Source organism: Glossina fuscipes, unplaced genomic scaffold (assembly GCF_014805625.2).
Source record: "Glossina fuscipes isolate IAEA_lab_2018 unplaced genomic scaffold, Yale_Gfus_2 150, whole genome shotgun sequence".
NCBI lineage: Eukaryota > Metazoa > Arthropoda > Insecta > Diptera > Glossinidae > Glossina > Glossina fuscipes.
In genome coordinates this window covers 1,224,606-1,246,148 of record NW_023998493.1, presented here as the reverse complement: position 1 = coordinate 1,246,148, position 21,543 = coordinate 1,224,606, and the positions used below count along the sequence as shown (strand labels likewise).

The window sequence follows — 21,543 nt, the reverse complement described above, 5'->3', positions numbered from 1 at the left end:
TCATAGAAACCAATGCATCCTCTAATGCAAATCATAGTAAAAATGTATTCAAAAAACCATTACACAAATCAATTAAAAACAAAACGTATACGAAAGTGGTTTTCTATCATTACTAAAGGCTAAAAACGATGGGGAAAAAACTGTAAGCAAACTGCTTTTATCATTTTTCTCTACTTTCGGTTTTCTGAACTTAATCGATTTAGCATTGAGGTGAGGCATTCAAAAATGATGTCGTCGATGTAATATGATCTCGAAAATCTAACTTAAGGCATTATGGCTTTAAAGCGAATATTCTTCTTCTTATTCGTTTTATATTTTACTTTATTTTTCTTCACGCTTTCATCTTTTCGTTACATAAATTTATTTAATGGCTTTTTATTAACTTTTATGTTTATTAAACATTACTTACTTCCAATGTTGTCTTTTCCATATCAACAATTTGGTCTTTCGCCACACTTAACTCCAGCCTTAGACATTCATTTTGCTTTTGCATAATCTCCAAATCCTTTTGTAATTTTTCGATATCATTATTATAGGAGCGTATCTGTAAGATAATAACAACAACAAAAAATATCAGTATAAAAATAAAAAAAAAAAAATGAAAAGAAAAGAGAAATTTACAAATGATTTTAAGAATTTCATTAAGATAATTACGCAGTGTTTGTTATTACCGTTGCCGTTTCCATTACTAATTAATAGTTTTTCTTACTTAATTTAATAGTTTATGTATGGGTTTGAGGTTTATTTGTTCGGTTCATTAATGCAGTCGGTTTAAGGTGGCCATAAAACTTGCCATTAACTTTAAGCAGACACACACTCTTCACTAAACTAACATTCTTGACTAAGTCTAAAATATTATGATGGCTTTTTAAGCGCTTTGTCGGCGGTCATAAAAATGTCTCTTCGACCAAGTTAAAGAAAGAACAACAACAACAACAACAAAAAGGATTTAGATTGCGCGGAAAATAGTAACAACAATAACAGCAATAATAACCGTCACTAAGCAAACACTTTGCTTAGCATTGTAATGGTTTCAGTGCACCCATAACACAAGTTAACAGCCTACAAACGAAAGAATATAATCGTATATAACCGCATGCTAATGCAATAGCAGCAACAGCAGCAGCAACGACAAAGGTATGAATAGGATTTTAAATCTTGTTTTATGACCACAAAACATTAAAGGTATTGGTAACTAAGACAAGAAATTTTATCAGTTTAGGTAATCGCACGGATGGCTACCCACCATCGCAGGATACGAGTATAATAGATTTCTCATTTGGTTTGTTGTTTGTTGCCATATACAACAATAGTTTTTTACAGACATTAGGAGTCGTAATAAGTAAATACGTACTTTCAATTGATCTAACATTGTAGGATTACTTAGCAATATTCATCTGGCCGCCAATCATGTGTTAAGGCCTTTACAATTGCAAAACTATTAAGCTAGAAAGGGAAACTTAACCTATAACTTTCGCATTAATAACTAAATATCAAAATAAACATAGTCCGTTTTAACGGCTAATATCACTATAAAGATCTCAAATTTGTTACTATATAATAGTTCATCGGGACCACATAAAGAAAACTTTAATTGAAAATGTTGCTAATCAATTAATTAATTCATATCTTAGTGCACAAAATGTTTGATAATTCATAAGAGATAATTAATATTCTCGCTAAACGAGAATTTTTTTATTTTCGCGGCGAAAAGTATGTGATGTTTTCAAATATTTTTAATGCCTGCAAGTAGACAATGTAACTGCCATATACCAACTTCACTATGTATTTTCAATCTAAAAAAATAAAAGAAGTAAAGCATACGCCGCTGTCACGTTTCTCTATCTGCTCAAATCACAAAACAATTGCAAATCTCTGAGTAACGCATCGAACTTGATTTAAATCCCCACTTTTTGTTTAAGATGGAACCAATTACGAAAATGTCCTTTGGCCTTGTTTCCATAATACATATTTGTCTTTTCTTTTCTTATATATCACCTCTACGAGGATATGGTAAGCGTGGCATTCTATTTTAAATTTGGCTCGTTTTATATATGTTGAATAAGAAAATTTCATTTTCTTCCACAATGTTATTCAAAGAAATACGCTGTACACTGTACACTGCAAATGGGCAAATGTTGGGTATTAAAAACTTCGGCTTAAGCCGCGTGAAATTTCTTCTTTTTTGTGTGATTCACATTTTCAAGTTTTTTTTTTTATCATATTAAAACGAAAACTGCTTTGGCATTTCTGTGACCCAGACAATTGCGTCCGTAGTCTATATAAGATGGTCTCCGAAGTTTGTGTATGCGTAAATTTTAAAGAACAAAGTTCGGCTTTTTTTTTTTAACAATTGCATCGAAAGTTTGAAAAGTTCGCAGAGCGATTTTTATGTTTTGTTATCTAAAAAATTTTATGAAAACTTTTAAAAATTGTCATCTACAGCGTCTGCAACTTTTTCGATTTATGGAAAGGGTTTGTAACGTATGAACGATATTTAATTATTTTTGCTTTAAAGCATTGAAACAAGATTTTTCCCACGAATTTTTGGATGCAGTCATTCCGGAAAGTGCCTTGGCAAGAAAAGCTGAATGGCCCTTCTGTCTACTCTTGGGTGTTTATTTAGCTTATTTGTTTCCTAACATTTGAAAACTTGTTAATTTAATTATAATTACGGTTTGTGTTTCGTGCTTGTACTAAATCCTTGGATATTTGCAACTATCGACACAGTAAAGTTCCAAAGAAATGCGGCTCTCAGCGGAGTTTTGGTACTGATGTAATTACTAAGTACCTTCCATAATAAAATATAACATTTTTGCTGTTGTCCTTTTTTAAGGAGCTTACAGCATAACAGACAGAAAGACGAAGGGACGGAGAGAGAGAAGTACGAACCACTTTTGATTTCAATGGTTTGAGATGGCGGTGAACGGAGAGACGAAAAGATCTACGAAGAGATAAGCAGGCAGCCAAACGAATGCAGGCGCACAAATTAGGCCTACAAACATAAACCTTCCGCGACTTATTTCCTGGACATATACATCGTATCAAAGCAAATATGAGGGAGGGACAGAGGTATGCACATACCAAGAAGCGGAACGAACACTTGGGGGAACAAATAGGCGTAGTGATGTACAGTCGCTCAAATTGCTCATCGAAAAAATAAATTAAAAAATGAGAGGAGCAAATAATGGCGGAGCAGATGAACAGATGAAAAGGCATCTATATAAAAACAGACATTGATATATAGAAAATAAGGTCAAGAATATGTATTCTAGGCGGAATAACTTTTCAGACTAGGTCTTGAATAACAAGATTAGGAGATCGCTTAGCGGTTCTCCTGCAAGCATTCACCTTAAAGAATCTATCACGACAACGGGACTTGCATGCCTTCAGATTAATTTTCTTGACTATTTTGTAGGAATCGTTTCATCAATTCATCTGAAATCTAAGCAGGGAGAATTAATACATTAATTTTAATTAAAACATAATACACAAAAGAGTTTAAAACGAAAGATAATATTTGGTTAGAAAATCTAAAAAAAGAAAAAATTGCTCTTAATTATCATTTAACTGCAAACAGAAGCAACTAGTGTTGCAATTAAATGAAATTGCTTTACTTTTCTGCATTTCAAGTTTGGCTTTTAAGTTTTTTGCTTAAAACTTTTTCATTAAACACGCAAAAGCAATCTTACCGTTTGCCATATATCTGTTGGTTCCACACCATTTGCTGGCGGCTGAGGACTTATGGATGGCGGTGCTGACGATAAAGCCGAATCCGAATCTGAACTATGATTATGTTGCTGATGATGATTTTTATCATTAGATTGATTTGGATTATTTTGTAGCAAGTGTTGCCTTAACTCTTGTCTAAGATTTTGCTCTTCATATGCTTCCTGATCGTAGCTCGATGTCATAGCTGTTATATTTGCCGTTGATGTTGTTGTCGTTGTTGTTGTTGTTCCCGCATCATTTGTTGTTAATAAATTTCTATAATGATTATTATTGCATTTGTCAGACTCTTCATCACCATTATGATCTTCTGGTATTTCTAATGCCTTCAAATGTTGTTGCAAAGGATTTATTGTTGTTGTTGTTATTGCTGCTGTTGCTGCTGTTGTTGCCGTTGGTGGTCTCGTTATTGTTGTTAGATTATGATTGCTGGGATTGGGAGTAATTAGCGTCGTGACATTTTGCATTGCATTGTTGTTCGTCGTTATTGTTACTGTCTGTTGTTGATTTTTGGTATTATTGATTAGCTCAATATTTTTGAGTTTGGATATCTGCAAGAAAAAAAAAATTTTTTTTAAAAATGAATAAATGGAAAAATATATTAATTTATTTATACCCAATTTAAGCAAATATATATACATTTGCAGCTGAAGAGTATATTAATTCTATTACATCTTTTGAAACAATTGCAATTTGTGGTGAGCATGTAAGAAAATTCTTATGACATGATCCATAAGCTACTTTCTTGTACTAGACTTTCAAATTCTTATAATCATAAATTTCCTTGAAGGTCATTTGCTTAAAAATATTAAACTTTTTACTAAACATGACAAAAACCGGCGGGGATTGCCGATTGCTCAAAAATCTTTTTTAAGGAATAAGACCACAGTAAGTTTTTTAAAAAATCAATTTTTCTTTAAATGACATAACAAGGCAAAGTATGTTTGGTCAATTGTTGAAAGAGGGACGCGACATAGGTCATTTTTTCCTTTCGAATTTTTTGCAGCATCTTTAAAAGAATTTTTTTTTTTAATATCCATAAAATGAGTACGTACTCTATATGTGTAACACGATGATTGTCCAAAAAAACTTTTGAAAGAGGAAGGGACAGGAGAATGATCGAAGCCTAGTGGACGTGCGCCCAATAAGTAAGCATTATTTGTTCCTCTTCCGATTGAGCATTTGCTATTAGTTACGATCAAAGAAAATTCGACCGCCTTAAGATTTCAACGCGCGGCCACCGACTTGGTAGTCGCGATTCTAACCTGCTTAGCTACCCGTGCGGGTTCTCTATTTTTGCATTTTTAGTGAAACACTAACAATCACACAAAAATCAATATTTCTCACATATAGGAATGTAGATTAAACGTGTTTTTCTTGGTTTTTGTTTTTTCGTTCAAATTTCTTCAGTTATAGTGCGTCCGGTCAGTTCTATAAAATGACAAAGCCATGCGGAATTGGCGCTGGTTTCTAGAAATAATTTTTTTTGCCTAGGTATCTCCTCATATAGTATTATTCGATTACCCTTCCATTTATCGCAAAAAAAAAATATCAAGACCCTCTTTTTTTAGGTTGTTAGGAATTGTCTTAGGAAGAGTATAAGCCCTTTTATGCTTTAGCTAAGGCTTTTATGTAAATCTTGACGTTGGCTTGCTTTCGATTTGAATTCATTCTTTAATATATTGTCACATTCATTTTTATGATTCCTGATAATTTTTTGACAGATAATATTTTTGGATGTGGGTTAAAATATATTATCATACGGCCTTAGGTATTCGTTTTTTTGATTATTATTTCTTTAAGTAAGCAGATAAAATTCACAACGAGCGGCCTAAATGTGCTACAGTTATTGTTTAATAATCAGTTTCATGAGTAATCCAATTGTGATTATCAAAGGTCACTGTGTACGCATCAGTCTTTATAATAACCTCTTTAGATAAATATTGTTTTTAATAGCGTGGTTCATGTCGCATATAATCTGTAAAACGTGGATGGTTGTGTCATTTTGCCTTAAGTGATGAAATGATTTCAAATTAGAAAATCGAAATGAAATCCAACCAACCTTGAAAGTTAGATTTTGATATTTATTTGGGATTCCTTTTTTGGGTAAAACAAGTCAAAAAAACAGTTAAGCAAAAGCACAGGTTGGTGGGTGGGTGTTTCTATTACTCGTATAAACGAAACCATCATATGTTTGCGATTACTTGTCTATCACCAATCAATTCTAAATGAATTTTACTCATAATAATGCCAAGGTATTCTAGAAAAGTTGTAAATATTAAAAAAAAATATTTTAAAAAAACTAAAAAAACTACTTTCAAAAATCGTCTTAACGTCTCTCTAGTTTTACTATTTAACAAATTAATGAATATTCTTAACGATAATGTATTGAGTTGAGCCAGAGGGTATAAAAAGTATGCACAGCATAGAAGTAGAGTCGAACGAACTTTTTCTTTTATTAACTAGCGAATGTATATTTTTTTGTTTATTTATAAACTGTTTGGATAAGAGCACAGCATAGCACGTTTCAGGGTCGATTTACTAACGTTCTCATTAGAAATTTGGCCTCCTTAAGAACTTTTTTAAGGTTAAAAATATATTCACAAAATGTTCACAAAGTCCAGCAACATGCATCGCAATCGTTTAAAGTATGCCAGCTATGTGAATTTCCGTCTGTTCATATAATATTTATATAATATGCTATTTTAGGCACCAAACTTCGTCAATGCCATTAAACATATATTCTCCCTTTTTTAATCACTCATTGATTTAAGGCCGGCGAATTGCAGAAAGTTTTCCTGTTGCTTTATATTCGTTCCTAAATACATAACCTAAATGTTATGTGTGTATATGTGTTATATAACTTATTTAGAAATTACTATATTATTATGATAATATATTTAGGCCAACGTAATTAATTCAGAGGCTACAAGTGGGATGAACGGTACCAGCTAAGGCAATCGGTTTTTTTTTTTCCTAATACACTATTATAGATTGTCAGTCCACTTGAGTTGGTAAAGTTAAGATTTTGTCGATGTTATGTTCTCCAGTCGATTTCGAATCGGATCTTCGAATATTGGGAAAGTTCTGATTTCACATAGTATATGTCCAAACACAAGATTTTGTCCAACACGGTAAATTGGAAGAGCAGCATTAAAAACCCATTGGTGTGTTGCAACAATATGCGACTTTTTGCAAATGTTTTGATCTTGGTTTTCTCGACGAGAGCACAGTCGATTATTTCTTGTAAATATTCTCTTTTATTATGATTTCTCCTGTTTGTAACATACGTTTGAAGGTCGATCTTCTCTATTGCGCCGTCCGTAACTAAACGTGCCGAAGGCATGAATTTGACTGTAATGACTGCTCAACCATTTTCCAAAAGGCTTATATGATTGGGTACCTGAACATTTTTAATCTTGTCTCCATGAGCGGCAATACTAATTTTGTTCTAATTGGAATGAAAGATATTTAGGATGCCTTTTATGAACGACAACAATGATAGAAATCGTTTGTTAATATAATATCAAAAATGTATGTAAACGTTGTCAAAAAACAAAAGGAGTTTCTTCAGCCATTCTCAAATTTTATATGGGTTTCAAAACTGGCTTAACTTTAATATATATGAAATCATTCTTAACTCACACATCAAAATATTTCTAATAGACCTAACGTTCTTATTTTCTATTTTTTAATGCGAGAATTGCGGCTTCGAAGTTTCACGGAACAAATATATAACTTATATAGGGAAATTGTCCATAATCTTCGTTATAAGAGCGATGAGAACGAGTTCCTCATTCATTACATATGTCAACATTCTTGAATTGCCTCCTAAACTTTCGATAATGAGTTTTTCAAGCTATCGCTTTGTTAATGCCAAGTACATTCAAGCCTTGCACTACTTCGCAAACACCTGGAAAGTCTTGTACAACTAATGAACTATTATTACCAGAGATCTTTTTTATCATTTGGCACAATTTCATCGAAGAAATCGCTTCGAATGCTAAGAACTTGGGGCATATTCTCACTATTATTCAGAGGGAAACTGTTTTTGTACACAGCCTATCATTAAATACCCTACATCACTTCGTTTAATACTGTTTTTCAAGTAACAACTTTTCAAAATGAGGCCTCAATATAGAGCCAGTAGTCCTCGAAGAAGTTGTCCGATTCGAATCACTTTTAATAGCGTTTGTTCATGGGCCAAAACACGTTGGTGAATCAAATTTCATCAAAATAACTTTAAAATTTCGACGGACATGTGGAAAGACAAGCTAACAACTATTGCAATATTTACTCTGAATCGATCGGTATAAAAAAGGTGGGTCTATCTGAAGTCCTCACTATTAGTAGGGTATAAAAATCGAAAAATTATGTTGAGCCACGAAAATTAGAAGCAGATCATCGTGTTGCTTTAATTATGCAAACACTACTAACTACCGTTCATATAGATAAGATTAACAGCCCAGTTAACGGTCGAAAGTAAATTAAATAAAAAACTCTTTTCTTTGTTTTTCCAGTAACAATATCGAAAAGTGGTGCCCATTACGCTTTTGACAGAATATGACTGATTAGCTTTCCCGTAAGACGACATTTAGCTTATTGCGCTTAAAGAATCATTCGACTTACATTTTAACGACAATCATTCCCACTAATAGTTATTGCCTTGACGCATGATCTTGGATTATTACGCTTTTGCCTGATTTGTTATAAACGAATTTTGCATGTAATGTAATGTAACAAGAAAGGAATGCACATATGTTACATTCGGTATGTTATATCGAAAATGTACGAAGTATAGCGTATACTTTTATGCATTACTTGGCGGCCAATGTCATATGCTTCCACCAATGCGTGCTCCCGTTTTTCTCTTCTGCTCTACTGTTATATAAAAAAATTTTGGCGGCTTATGCTGTCCAAATTTGGAATGTTCAAAGGAGAATGTGGGCACAGGTACTGGATTATCAAAGTTAGCATATTTTTCGAACCATAAGTTAATTGATACAAATTCAGACAGCTGTGTAATCTCATCCTGCTAGTGACGATTACTTGAAGACTTTTTCAATACCTATCCATTAACATGTTCTTCGATATTTTATTTTCTTATGTTATATAATATACGATAATATATGTAATTTGTGAGGATATTAAATGCATTAACGGTAGATGTCAAAAATTTCGACCAAAACTGAATACTTTTCTATTTCGCGTTAATGAAACATTATTACTTGCTACCGCTTACAATGGCCATCACGTGACTTTTCGTTATTAACTCTTCAAGTTTATTTGAATTGAGTTCTATTATATATGAACACACAACCATATACACAGGCACATGTATATATGCATTTCTCTTCGCTATAAATTAACTAAATAACTGTCTGTCTTGTTTTTTTACTTGAATGTTTTGTTGGAATTGAGTATATTTTAACAACTCTATCTAGAGTAATATTATGTGAGAGTGGTTTAGTTTACTAAAATTTGAAAATAAAAAAAATAAAAAAACGAAATGAAGAACAGTTCAAAATTGATATTGGATCAGTTAGAGCAAGAATCAAGAAAAATACCGGTAGTTGAACTAAATTCAATTAAATTAAAAATAAAAAAATTAAAATTTTTTAAACTTAAGTCATGAAAGAAAAAACTATTTTAATGCTCTAAAAATTTTCTAATATCAGTTTAAGCATATAATTGAAACAACTTATTTTAACTTAAGTTAACATAACTTTCATTAGAATCTGTAATAAATTTTATTATTATGTCTTAATAGTGCTCCTCACGCACTAAAATCTTCACCTTGTCATAAGCGTTCCGCAGGCGTAAGCAACGCCTTAATTATGCATGTATGAAAAGTCCGATTGGCTACGTGTGGCACATTAGAAACATAACGCACGCTATTCACAAGAGATTGTTTATATCCCTCGCTTACTTGAATTAGATAAGGTAAAAAAATTATTTTTAATTAATAGCTTGCAAAAGTTTTATCTAATTAAATACAAAACAAAATAAAAAATAAAATAAATACTTCATAGACCTTTTCAGCAATTTTCGTATGCTGCTATGTAAAGAAAGTTAACTATTTCTGATTATATTGTTGTTAATATTATATATTGTGTTAAATATTAGGAAAACCGTTTTTCCTTTTTTTTAAATAAATTAAAATTAAAGCCTTTTTAGTTAAAGATGATTTTCTTTCGTTGGCAAGTATAGAGTGAACAGTAGCAGAACAGCATTCTAATCGGAACAAAGTTTGGATACTCAACAATTTATACGATTAAGATCACTTTGGACTGGCAGACTAGCCGATTACGTGACGAATTCGCATCATACGAATCATTTAGATAATACAAATTCATAACTTGCTTGTTGTATTTCGAAAAATCTTCTTTAATAATCAGACTTAAGTCGATACATGACAACAAGATTTATGGCCGTCGATTAACAATTTTTGCATTTCCCATAAGTGAGAAAAAGAAGGAGAGAAATGCATAAAAATTTATCAATTCATATTTTCCATCTCTGCTACATAAAAGTGTTATAAGGACGTCTACTGTACTGTTTTACTCTTCTTGAAGTTTGTTTAGAAATTCTGGGCTTGAGGACGTACCATAACTATTTCAGAATAATTTTTACAATTTTATATAGAATGGTATACCGTAAAGCCCTCAAAATTGGCGACATGCGACTTGAGAAATAGAGGAATACAAGAAAACGAGGAAATCGTGGACGTATACGCGTACAGACGTGCGGACATACCGATGAACGTAAAGACGTACGGATTAATGGATGAGTAGACAGATAGAAAATAAAACAGATAGACGAATGACCACAAGGGAACAATTGATCGTTTATCTACAAAAAATAAATGGACAGATTTATGAACAGACAAGAAGAAGGTCAAATAAAAGAAAGATATTATAAACAAACGAACAGAATGACAAGCTGAAGGAATAAGTAAAAGGGGACAATGCAAGCACAGAAAACGACAAAGGCATAGAAGCAAAGCAGAAGGATGGCGAAACATAAAGGCGGACGAACAAAAACGGTCAAATTAACAGAACCAAATCGCCAAAAATTGAAAGGTTGGAAAGGTAAACCGAAAGGCGGAACGGCCAAAGGACACTTGATCCAATAAGAGAAAGAGCAAAAGAATAAACATCCTCGACAATCGACAAGTATATATAGGGACGAATGGAAAAATAGACAAGAAGACGAGTAAATATGGACCAATGGGCTAGATAGGGAAACCGACAAATTGAGAAGTGAGCAGAAAAAAAGATTGCAAACAGATGAACAGAGATACGGATCAAACAATGTGTAGATGGACGCACATCCAGATAGACGGAGAATCGGAGAAATGAACACTAGATAAATGAAAAAATTCGCATATAATCGAATGATAATTCGGATAGGAAAATGAAAAACAAAAAAACAGATACGTGAAGACAGCCAAAAATGCGTCTCAACAGAGGCGTTGATAAGCTGACATGAAGCTAAGAATACTCAAGTCAACCAGGTGGACGGACTAATTTATCGAATTAAGAAGATTAAACTACAAACAAGCAATTAGGCCAAGTGGCCAAAACGTCAAACGAATGTAGGCATAGAAAAATGTATGTACAATGTATGTTCAACTATAATCCCAAAATGATTATATGAATTCTTTTTATTTCACGAGATTACGGACGGCACGACAAAGATAATATACCTCTGAATTGGGATAGGTATAAATATATGTTAAGGTCGACATATTGCTAATGTTTTAATGGAAACAGACAAATGAGCTCAAATCATTGCACTTACCGACCTATAAACATACGCATTCTAAATAAATGACTACTTACTTAAAGCAGAGCTATCGTTAAGAGAGTCAGCGGTAGCTTGTGTGGCGTTACGCTTTAACACCCTTCAGCTGTCATTTGAAATAATTGTTAAATAAAAAGATTTAAAAAAAAAAAAAAAAAAAAATTAAGTAAAATTTTATAGGAAATTATGAATATTGCATCAACAAAGTAAATATGTATATACATGAACGCACATATATAAATACAAACACGCATTTTATAAATGGTGTTAACGCTAAACAAGTTTTTCGAAAGAAAAAGCAAAACAGAAAAATTTCAAAAAAAAGTCAAAACTTGTTCATTCATTATTACGAAAAATAAATAGTTGTTTATTAGGAAACACCAACGAGTGAATCTTCAGCTTTTATGGTGTCATCAAATAACAGGCGGTACAAATTGAAAACATAATTAAAATTTGATGTATTTCTGCTTAATAATTTCTTAATCTGTCTTAAATTTTATCAACTTCCTTAGCAAGGCAAGGTGTGTGCAGTGACTTCAACCTTAGGCGATTGATTAAAATAATATTTACAAATTTTTAAAAATTAAAAACAAAGAAAAGCCGCACGGCCTCTTTCAATCACTCACACAACTTTTAAGTGCATTTAAAACGTTTTTCTGCAATATTTCCTGCTTGAAAATATTGCACACATTAAACGCTTTGCATCAGTCATCTTTTAAAAATTTGATGTTTCGTATGCATTACGAGACCAAAAGCAAACAAAAAAATACTTTGTCTAGTTTATTATTCAGTTTTAGCTTGGACTTTAAGGTTGTTTTTTCATATACCTTTTATGCTTATGATGTGTTGCAATCGATGACAGCCATTTTTGTAGTAACATGAGTTGCCCACGCAATATTGCCAAACGTTACTCATCTGCAAGACGCATCAGAGCCTTTGGACTTAGCATGAATGCATGCATGCACCGTAGCAAGTGTATGAAAGAGTATGAAAAAGACGAATAAGCAAGACACCATGCGAAAATGGTCCCTAAGCTATACAATGTAAAAAGTCTTCCAAAGCCACAAAATCTCATATGCGGGTTTTTAACGATTCAAAAGCAGTAGGTACAGCATAAAAAAAAGATTTTCAAAAAGGATATAAAGGATTTGAGAATCTCCAAAAGCTTACCGTCCCTCTCTTCTATTCTCTCCAGTGGTATCGTTAGATGCAAACATAACGTATTTTACAAACTCTGTACCCTATTGATCAGCACAATTAATAGAGACGGTTTACGAATATCTGTCATTCTGTCTGCCCCTTAATATTACAATAGAGCGACCGAAATCTTATCGAAAAGGACAATTTTGGCTTTAAATCTCAACCATCGCTTTAGTAAGTGGCAGCTCATGGACTAACTTGCTGGTGGGAAGATTTCCACTTTACACACAAATAACAATTTTTTGTTAGTAGCACTCTGGAATGTTATATTATTTTAGACTAAGCACTTTACTTTGGCAATATGTTACGTTAGGTCCTCTTCCATTAAATAAGCATCCCCTCTATTCTCGCTCCTTTTTTTTTTTTTTGTACAACAATCAAATAGTCTGTAATTGTCTTCACAATAAGGTGATGGAAAACGTCTGCGCGAATAACTTTAAGAAAACGATGATATGTATCCATCTTTTAATTGAATACTTTTAGCCAACAATGCCCTGAACTCTTACTTTTCTTGATTGTATTTTAGTTTCTGATTTTCGCATTCGCAATAGTAGTAGTTGCAGGTAAATTAAATTAATTTTCAAACTTAATTTTTAGCGAGTTTCTATTTGAACCGAGAGTTCCTGGTTCCTGCTGTCTCATCTACAAGTTCCAGCTTGATATCGATTTCAGATCGGTTATTTCCGTCAAAACATTTTTTAATTATCACACGACGGGCGAATTGTGGTCATCTTCACAAGTTTAATCTCTTATGCTAACTTTAAACCGTTTAAGACAACTTTCGGGTTTTCGCTGAACATTAAACCCGCAAATAAGTATTTTGAATATTTGAGTATTATAAAAAAAATGTTAGGACTTACTTTGTTCAATGTATTGTCTAACAATAGTCTTTCTTGTTTTTTATGCAAAATATGAATTAGAAGCGGTCTATGAAACTGTGCTGTATGCACCTTAATGTGGCAACTCATACAGGCGAAATCATATTCTTATGCTTAATAGTCGCCATCGGATAAAGTCAATTTTTAAATTTTATCTATCGAAATCACACATCAACGCTGGTATTTTGCGCGACAGGATATGTCCGAATTAAGCGAGTTATATATATAGGGGTATGTTTCAAAACGGGCAAAAGAGGAAACCAATAGCTGCCGGTCCGTCAGAATTTCTATTAAATCTATAGAAGGAAATATATGCAAATTTATACATCTTTTTCCCGATTATGCGGCTATTTGTTTATTATTATCGAAGTGAGAAAAGATTATGCGGACGCCTTACCCGGAAAGGAATTTTAAAGCTAACCTCTGTGAGTGATTGCAAAATTTTTGGATCAACTTCCTTATTTCATTAGTAATCGAAATATTTACTGTTATTAATTCCGTACCAAAGATCTAACTAGGAAGAGTGTTCTGTTGGATTGAAGTGAGAAAATTGATGTGCAACCAATCTGCCCTAAAACGTGCCCTAAATTTTTACACTAATATACATATTAATATAATATAAATAGATATCTTCATTGCACATGAAAGTATACGTAATAGTGCGAGTGAGTGCTAGAAATTCGGCACGACTACAATAAGTGTAAGCTCCGTCTTTCTTGGCTTCTGTCTGTTAACTACTAACATTAAACAAGAAAAATGGAAATATAAAATTTTGATTTTATTTTAACCTACGAGTGTTTATTTGGCTGTGTTTGCGTGTGTGTGAATGCAAATAGTTTTATGGTTGGCTGACCTCTTGATATATGGTTGACATGATAAACAATAGCAACAATAACAGTACGTTCGGAACTCTTAGTTTACATAAATAAAATGTTTTTATTTATTTTGCCTTCTTCTTAGTACACAAAATTTATCATAAATAATAATTTTGAAAGAGCATTTTTATATCAGCAATTCGATGAGAAAATATTAATATAATTCATGCATTACTCGCATCAAGCAATACACTCAACTCTTTTTTTACACAATTTTGAAATAACACGATTCACCGAAAACAGGCAAACAAAAAAAAAACAATGCTACCAACAGATTTTATAATAACAATAAAACTGATAGAAGCCGTTAATAACGGAGAACATTCTTCATTTGAATCAAATTCGACAGTTGTGCTGGACATATATGACATACCCTCCTAGTGACGAAAGCATTTTTAATTCAGTTTACTGATAACCATACGCGCTTGTTATCAAGTAGCAATTAATCGTTGGCAAATCGATTTTTATTCCTAATTTCATTTTGTATTGTTACAGAAATCCCAAATCCAGTTCATTCCAGCTAAGTAATTTTCCCGGACAATAAATTCCCTAAAGAGGGAAAAACCAAATGCGCATTCGCTGCGCGTCATGTAGCTGCTGGCCGACGAAAACGATTAGCGGAAAAGCAGACAGGGATTAAAAATGAACCCATGAATTTGGGTATAGTACTATGCTTGTAAAAATGTATATAAACAGAATATTTGTGGAAGGGAGGGTCAGCAGAAAAGAATATTTGAGTTGAGCAGTCGAAAGTATTGCCAAAAATAAATTGTGAATAATCCTACATTTCAGGAATATAATTGTAAATGAAAGAATTTTGAAGTGCATTCCTCTTAAACATAATATCCACGATCCAGTGATACGGACCGTAGCTTAGAAAAGCGAATTTTATACCAGTATATATTGTATATACTTACGGACTGAATTTTCACTTTACTTTTCGCTAACTTAAACTTGTTTTTGTAAAAAAAACTTTTTATGAATATGTAATATGGGTTTCATTATAGGATTCTTGCACTATTCTTTGGGGAAATATTTAGGTTTTTTTTTATCTCACAATGTTTTTCAAAGTTATGAAACATATTCGCAAATTTACTATACATGTTTTTTAACACTATTTTTTTTTTGCACGCATTTCTACGGAACTTAGCTACCATGTAAAAAAAGAGTTGGATGTACATATAATAGATCTCATATAGTGCGCATACTTAAATTTTAAATCATTTGCCTACAACCCCTAAATAATGGTTAATAACTGAAACATGAAAAATTAAGCTAAAAAATGAAAATTTGACATGCATGGTTTATTCATTAATTCAAAATAAAGCTTATAAGTGGGAATAATCCATTTCTAACAACTTTCGCGATGACTCAAAATCAAAGTAAAACCAGAAAAAATGCTCTATTTACTAGAATTTTAGAATTTATTTTAATTTTATTTTAGTCATACGGGCATCGATCCAATCTGATCTCATCCAACAGTTAGCAGTTAGCAGTTTATAATATATGTTTGAATTACAATAAGTACAGGGTATTCAAGGTTCGCCTTAAACTGAGCAGCAGATTTTTCTTCCTCCTTTGTACAAAGTTTCCCAAAAACAAGTAGCGGTAGCGTGTGCGAACAATAATAAATTAAAACATATCTAATAATAAATTAAAACATATTTTCATACCTAGATTGGAAAAAAGCTTATAATAATTATAGCTTATAGCTCGTGCTGCAAGGGTATAATCAGTTTGTGCCGATGTATGCAACATCCAGAAGAACTTAAGATAGACCCACTTTTTACTATACCGATCGATTCAGAGAGTGATACTGAATCAGATTCAGCTGTTTGTCTGTCCATGCGTCAGTCTTGTTTCCTTGTGTTCAGCCTGCAGGCCGTAATTTTTGAGATATTTGGGCGAAATTTGATTCACTGACGTGTTTTTGTCCAAACATCAACGCTTTTAGAGATGGTTCGCATCGGATTACTTTTTCAACCATTTCTCACATAACTAAGAAAGAAGCTATTTGTGTTATTTCAGCAAGCATATAGTGTCAAGAAAAAATTTGAGCTAACTCATGAACATTTCTCGCCTTTTTCGTTGCGAATTGTCCTATGTACTGCTTTCGCTTCAGTGAAATTAAATGTGATCATTGGATGTTATTGAATAGGTTTAAAAATGTTCAATCAGAACTGTGCAAGTAAATATTATTGCCCTCCGCAACTTGATAAAGTGAAATCGTTACGTAACTTGTCGTAGCATTTAACAATTTTGGAATATGCAAACCTGGGCTTATAATTGTAAAATGTACCATTAAAAAAGGACGTCGGCAAATCTTAGGCTTGGAAACAAAATTTAGCCTGTCCAAGAACACAGGCATACATATTCGCCTGGAAGCTTATTAATAATTTATTATATTTTTATAAATTATTAAATTGTTATTTTTAGCTTGGTAAAGTGACGTTCCTACGTTCCAGCTTGGGTGAAGCCGTGTTCACCAGACTATGTTACTAAAAACGAAAACTACGCGCTTAACACCGTATCTTTAACGAATAGCGCTTCACGTACATTATGCTTTCGTCTGCTGGGCCGCATTTCTGCGGCTGCGAATTCTGCTTCGCTAATCAATTCGCCCTACTTGTACACTGAGAGCTGATTAGTAGGCAGAGTATTCGGTTAATATTTCTTATAATTAGGGCTTAATACACATATTATCATTAATTATAATTAATTTAGGCAAAGAAACAGAGTCTAAGATTAAAATCTTAAAACACAAGCATCTAAGCCTATCGTCTTTATTGCAAACTCTACCGCCCTTGAGATTTGAACCCACGACCATTGAATAGTTAGTCGAGATCTTTTTGCCCACTTGGCCACTCAGGCAGACTTAAAATAATTAAAATCCTTATTAGTTTAGAATTTCGCATGAATAATGTGTTTATTAGTCTGCTTAAACTATTACAAACAGTCGAAACTATATCAGAGAATCGATCAATTTACCAGGTACGGTGTCGAATTAAGTGGGATCTGTTGACAAGGACATTCTCATAACATAAATAATAGTGAAATGAACCTAAAATATGGTGAAATGCTTATCACGATCATCTATCAGAATCATCGCCTATAACAGAGTATCGAATATTTCTGATACGAGGAGTGCAACAACGTACCTGTATAAGCTGAAGTTTTCTTTCAATTCAATAAAGTATATTTTTTCCGCATTTTAAAGCAATTGTGTGTTGTTTAGTACTTATTTTAAATTTATTTGTTTTTTTTTTCTTCATTTTTTTTTTTTTTATATAATATTCATCGGTAAAATCATAATGAAAAAAGGTTAAATCCGTTTAAATTCACATTGAATTTAAATGTGGGGAAAAACGAAACACGAAAACAAAGAAAGTTTTCTTAGCTTTTTCACACATAATCCACAAAAACAACGACAATGACAATAATAGGAACAATAAGGTAAAACATTAGTAAACACGCAGTTATATCTTTTGCGGACAATTTTAATTAAAATTTTGATATTTGATTTCGCGATAGTGTGTGTGTGCGTGTATGAATGAATGAATATATGCGTTTGAATTTTCTTTATTTATTTATTTATTTATGTATTATTATTGTTTTTTCCTTTTTTTTGGCATTGTTGACCTTTCCCACTGACACAGTGAAATTATCTTGTAAGCGGTTTTCATTTCTTTTTTTTTTTTTTTTGGTTTTTTTGGCTCTTCGATAAAATGCACTTTACTCAGTCAACAAAATATTGTCACACACATACGCATGCATTTGCTTTTGTAGAGACCATGGCGGCGTTACATTGTTTTCTGGTGTTTGGCAAAACTGTTTAGTCGGCCAAATGTTAACGTTCGCTTGTCATCAAAAATTAATAGCAAAATAAACTGATACTTATCTAGTGACAGTGAAGATGATGTTGTGCTGGTGTGCTGGCGGTATTTGGATACATTTTTAAGTCAATAAACTTTTTCTTTAAGCATTTTCAAAACAAAAACAACGGCAACAGCAACAACGGCATCACCAACAACAATGTTAACAGATTTGGCTTTAGATTTGTTTAACCATGCCAAGCATTAAAAAAACATAAGTAAATACTAACCGTACTTACAAAAAATATGTTTATGTGTATGAGTACGAGTATGAGTGTGTATGTGTTTTGTTTAATCCAACCATGTGTTAAAGTTTAATTTAATTGAACAACAATTTCACTTCTTTTCGTTGGTACGTTTTCCAAAAACATGCAATATCTGCATTTTCTACTTATAAACATATTAATGCTTGTGTGTGTGTGTAAATATATGTTTGTTTATCTTATAAATATCCTCACAGCATTATGACCATAACGCATATTTATTTAGATAAAAGCCGTTCAAGAAAACAACAGGTTTTCCTTTGGTTTGGTCTTTACATGTTTAAAAATATCTATGCATGCCTAGGTAAATATATAAGTAGGTGTGTTTTTCTGCTAACATTAGACAATAAACAGCATTTAAAATTCAAACTCTGTTTAAAAAAAAAAAACGTGACTTTGCAGTTTACCGTGCAAAACAATGCCAATGTTAAGTGTAAACAAAAGACGAATAATTGAAATTTTTTGCACATAAAAAAAAAAATGAAGTGAACAAATGAAGAAAGAAATTAATCAGAGCTCAGATCAGACCTTGAAATTATATTCAAACTAAAAAAAAAATAAAATATTTAAAATAAATGAAAAGCTTTATTTTTGAAAGCGAATTTTCTATGCACATCACCACCTCAAGCACTTTTTTTGGTTTTAATTTTTCTTGTTTTTTCTTGATATATTTTGTTAGTAAATTGGCCAGCATAATTTTCTCTAATGACGGCCCAAACAAAATTTCAGATTATTACACTTATTCATCTACCTTAAAAAAATATATTTGCATTTAAGTTTGCTTTAATTTCTTACTAATTATTCGCACCGCTGGTATAAAATTGTGGGAAACAGTCAGTACCTATTGATAATATACTTATAATATAGTTACTCTAATACTGACATACTTAAAAATGTCTATCGAACCGTCTCATCTTATTGTTAGTTCCCTGAGGTTCGTTGGCAACATAACTATTCACGATAACATAGATTTTCTTTTTCATAAAAATGCAATTCAAACGTCTCTTGTTAGGCTGAGTAATTGTGTAAATTTCTTGGTCTTATCCCTTCTAAATTAATTTAACGGGATAAGAAAAATTAAAAATCCATATTGAACCTGGCATTTAGAAATGTATTTATCTTTCTTCCTTAAATCAATTTGATTTAATGTCCCGATCTCTTTAAAAAATGTGCACTTAAAATTACTACTCCAGCATTACCATTTCTCAATGACGGTTATACTTGTCAATGACATCCAACTGATTCCATTGAGAGAAAATACCCTTTTTTCGTTCCCTCACCTTTGGATTGCTGTGCATTTCGAGTTGTAGATTTTCTTCAGATTATAGCGGCACAGGTGGACCGGGCCAAATAGGCTCAGAGCCCAATTATGGTATATATTTTCAATATACATAAAGGAGACAAACAAATTTATGCATCCCTGGATAAAAAGAGGGCAACAAAATGTACTCATTTATTACTAATGCTCTCACATCCGCCTATAAAAATAGATTCAGAAATACTTGATGTAGAGTATAGAAGACGAGTGAAGCTACTATGGTCTAAGAAATCTTTCGAAATCGTAAATTGAAATCGTGAAGTCGCTACGCATTTGCCCAAATAGAAAAAATCGGTCACCCTTTTGTGTACGATGTGCGTTTCGAAGGCATATACTTCTAGCCAATGTCAGAGTCAAGCTGAGTTCTATTCTGTGGTAGCCTGCTTTTCCGTTTACGACAACAGCAGTGGTCAAACAAGGGAGCATAAGCTCCCAAGGTGAATATCGCGGCAATAGACCAACGACAGGAATCAGGCCAAACATGGCGAAGGAAGTCCATAAGATGATATTAGATATGTGGTAAGATGAACAAACTTTGCCTAAAATCTGCCAAACTTCAGGGTATTTCAATAGCATGTTCGCTACGGTTTCACAGCAACAAAGTCGACTTTGGCGGCGATCATAGATGAAAGATGAGCCGATCACTACATACTTAAGGCGGAGCAGAAGAAGGAACGATGAAACCAATGGGCTGAAAACGGACATTACCTCCAAACAAGACGAAGTCATTGCCATTTTCTGGGGAAGTTATAGCGTATGAAACAATTTTTATTGATTATCTCTAAGAGAGAAAAACAATTAATGACTCTATTCTGACATATCGACTTAGATAGATCATTGCTCTATCCCGGTATATTTTATCTATGTTAACATGGTCTGTATGTTAGCGTAGTGCGACATATCTTCACTGTCCTTATTTACTAGGCTGTCTAAATAGATTACCTGGTTACTTTATTCCGACTTATTGGATTAAAAGATACTGAGCAAGCAACAGAAAACTCCCGATCCCGCTATGTCTCTTGGATATTCCATATTGCCTTCCACTGTATACTATATTCTGATTTTTAGCCGACCATTAATAGCGTATTTGCTTCTACTTTACTGTATAACGTTTTTCTGGTTTCTAAGAACTCTGTTGAAATTTACTTATTTATTAACTTTTCATTCCAAACCAGTATGAGTTTAAAAAAGATAATTGGTAGACTTGGATATTGTTTTTCGGTTTTAAAGACTTTCTGTTGTATGTTAGTGTCTAATTTATTCTGACTTATTAGTTAGGCCTCTCAGAGCGAGAATAAATTTTTGGAAAATGAATAGGACTCTGTAGTAGTCTACAGCTAAACTTTTCTTTACCAGTTTTTTTACTTGTTTTATTATTCAAGCATACTTTAACTAAATTGATTTTCTTCACCAAAAGCAACTCTATGTTAAATAATAAACTTAGTTTTAAATTTTTCCTATTCGGTTTCTCCCAAAACTGTTGTGTCCGTATTTAATACAATACGTGAAATTTTTTTTTGTTCTCTTTTTTATAAATGAATATATAGAAAGCTTATTTATTATGCTGCTATACTTATATTCTATTTTAAGGCATCATGCACA

General features: G+C 32.5%; 1 protein-coding gene across 3 annotated transcripts in view; it reads right to left on the bottom strand.

The window, feature by feature from the left end:
* LOC119641459 (inner centromere protein A) overlaps positions 1-21,543 on the bottom strand; it is a 147,822-nt gene that overhangs the window by 24,745 nt on the left and 101,534 nt on the right. For all 3 annotated transcript variants that reach the window (XM_038040154.1, XM_038040157.1, XM_038040156.1), the window contains exons 6-7: positions 3,693-4,280; positions 410-544 (exon numbers count right to left, since the gene is read on the bottom strand). In XM_038040154.1, coding sequence (XP_037896082.1) covers positions 410-544; positions 3,693-4,280 — 723 coding nt within the window. The remainder of the gene's footprint in view (positions 1-409; positions 545-3,692; positions 4,281-21,543) is intronic.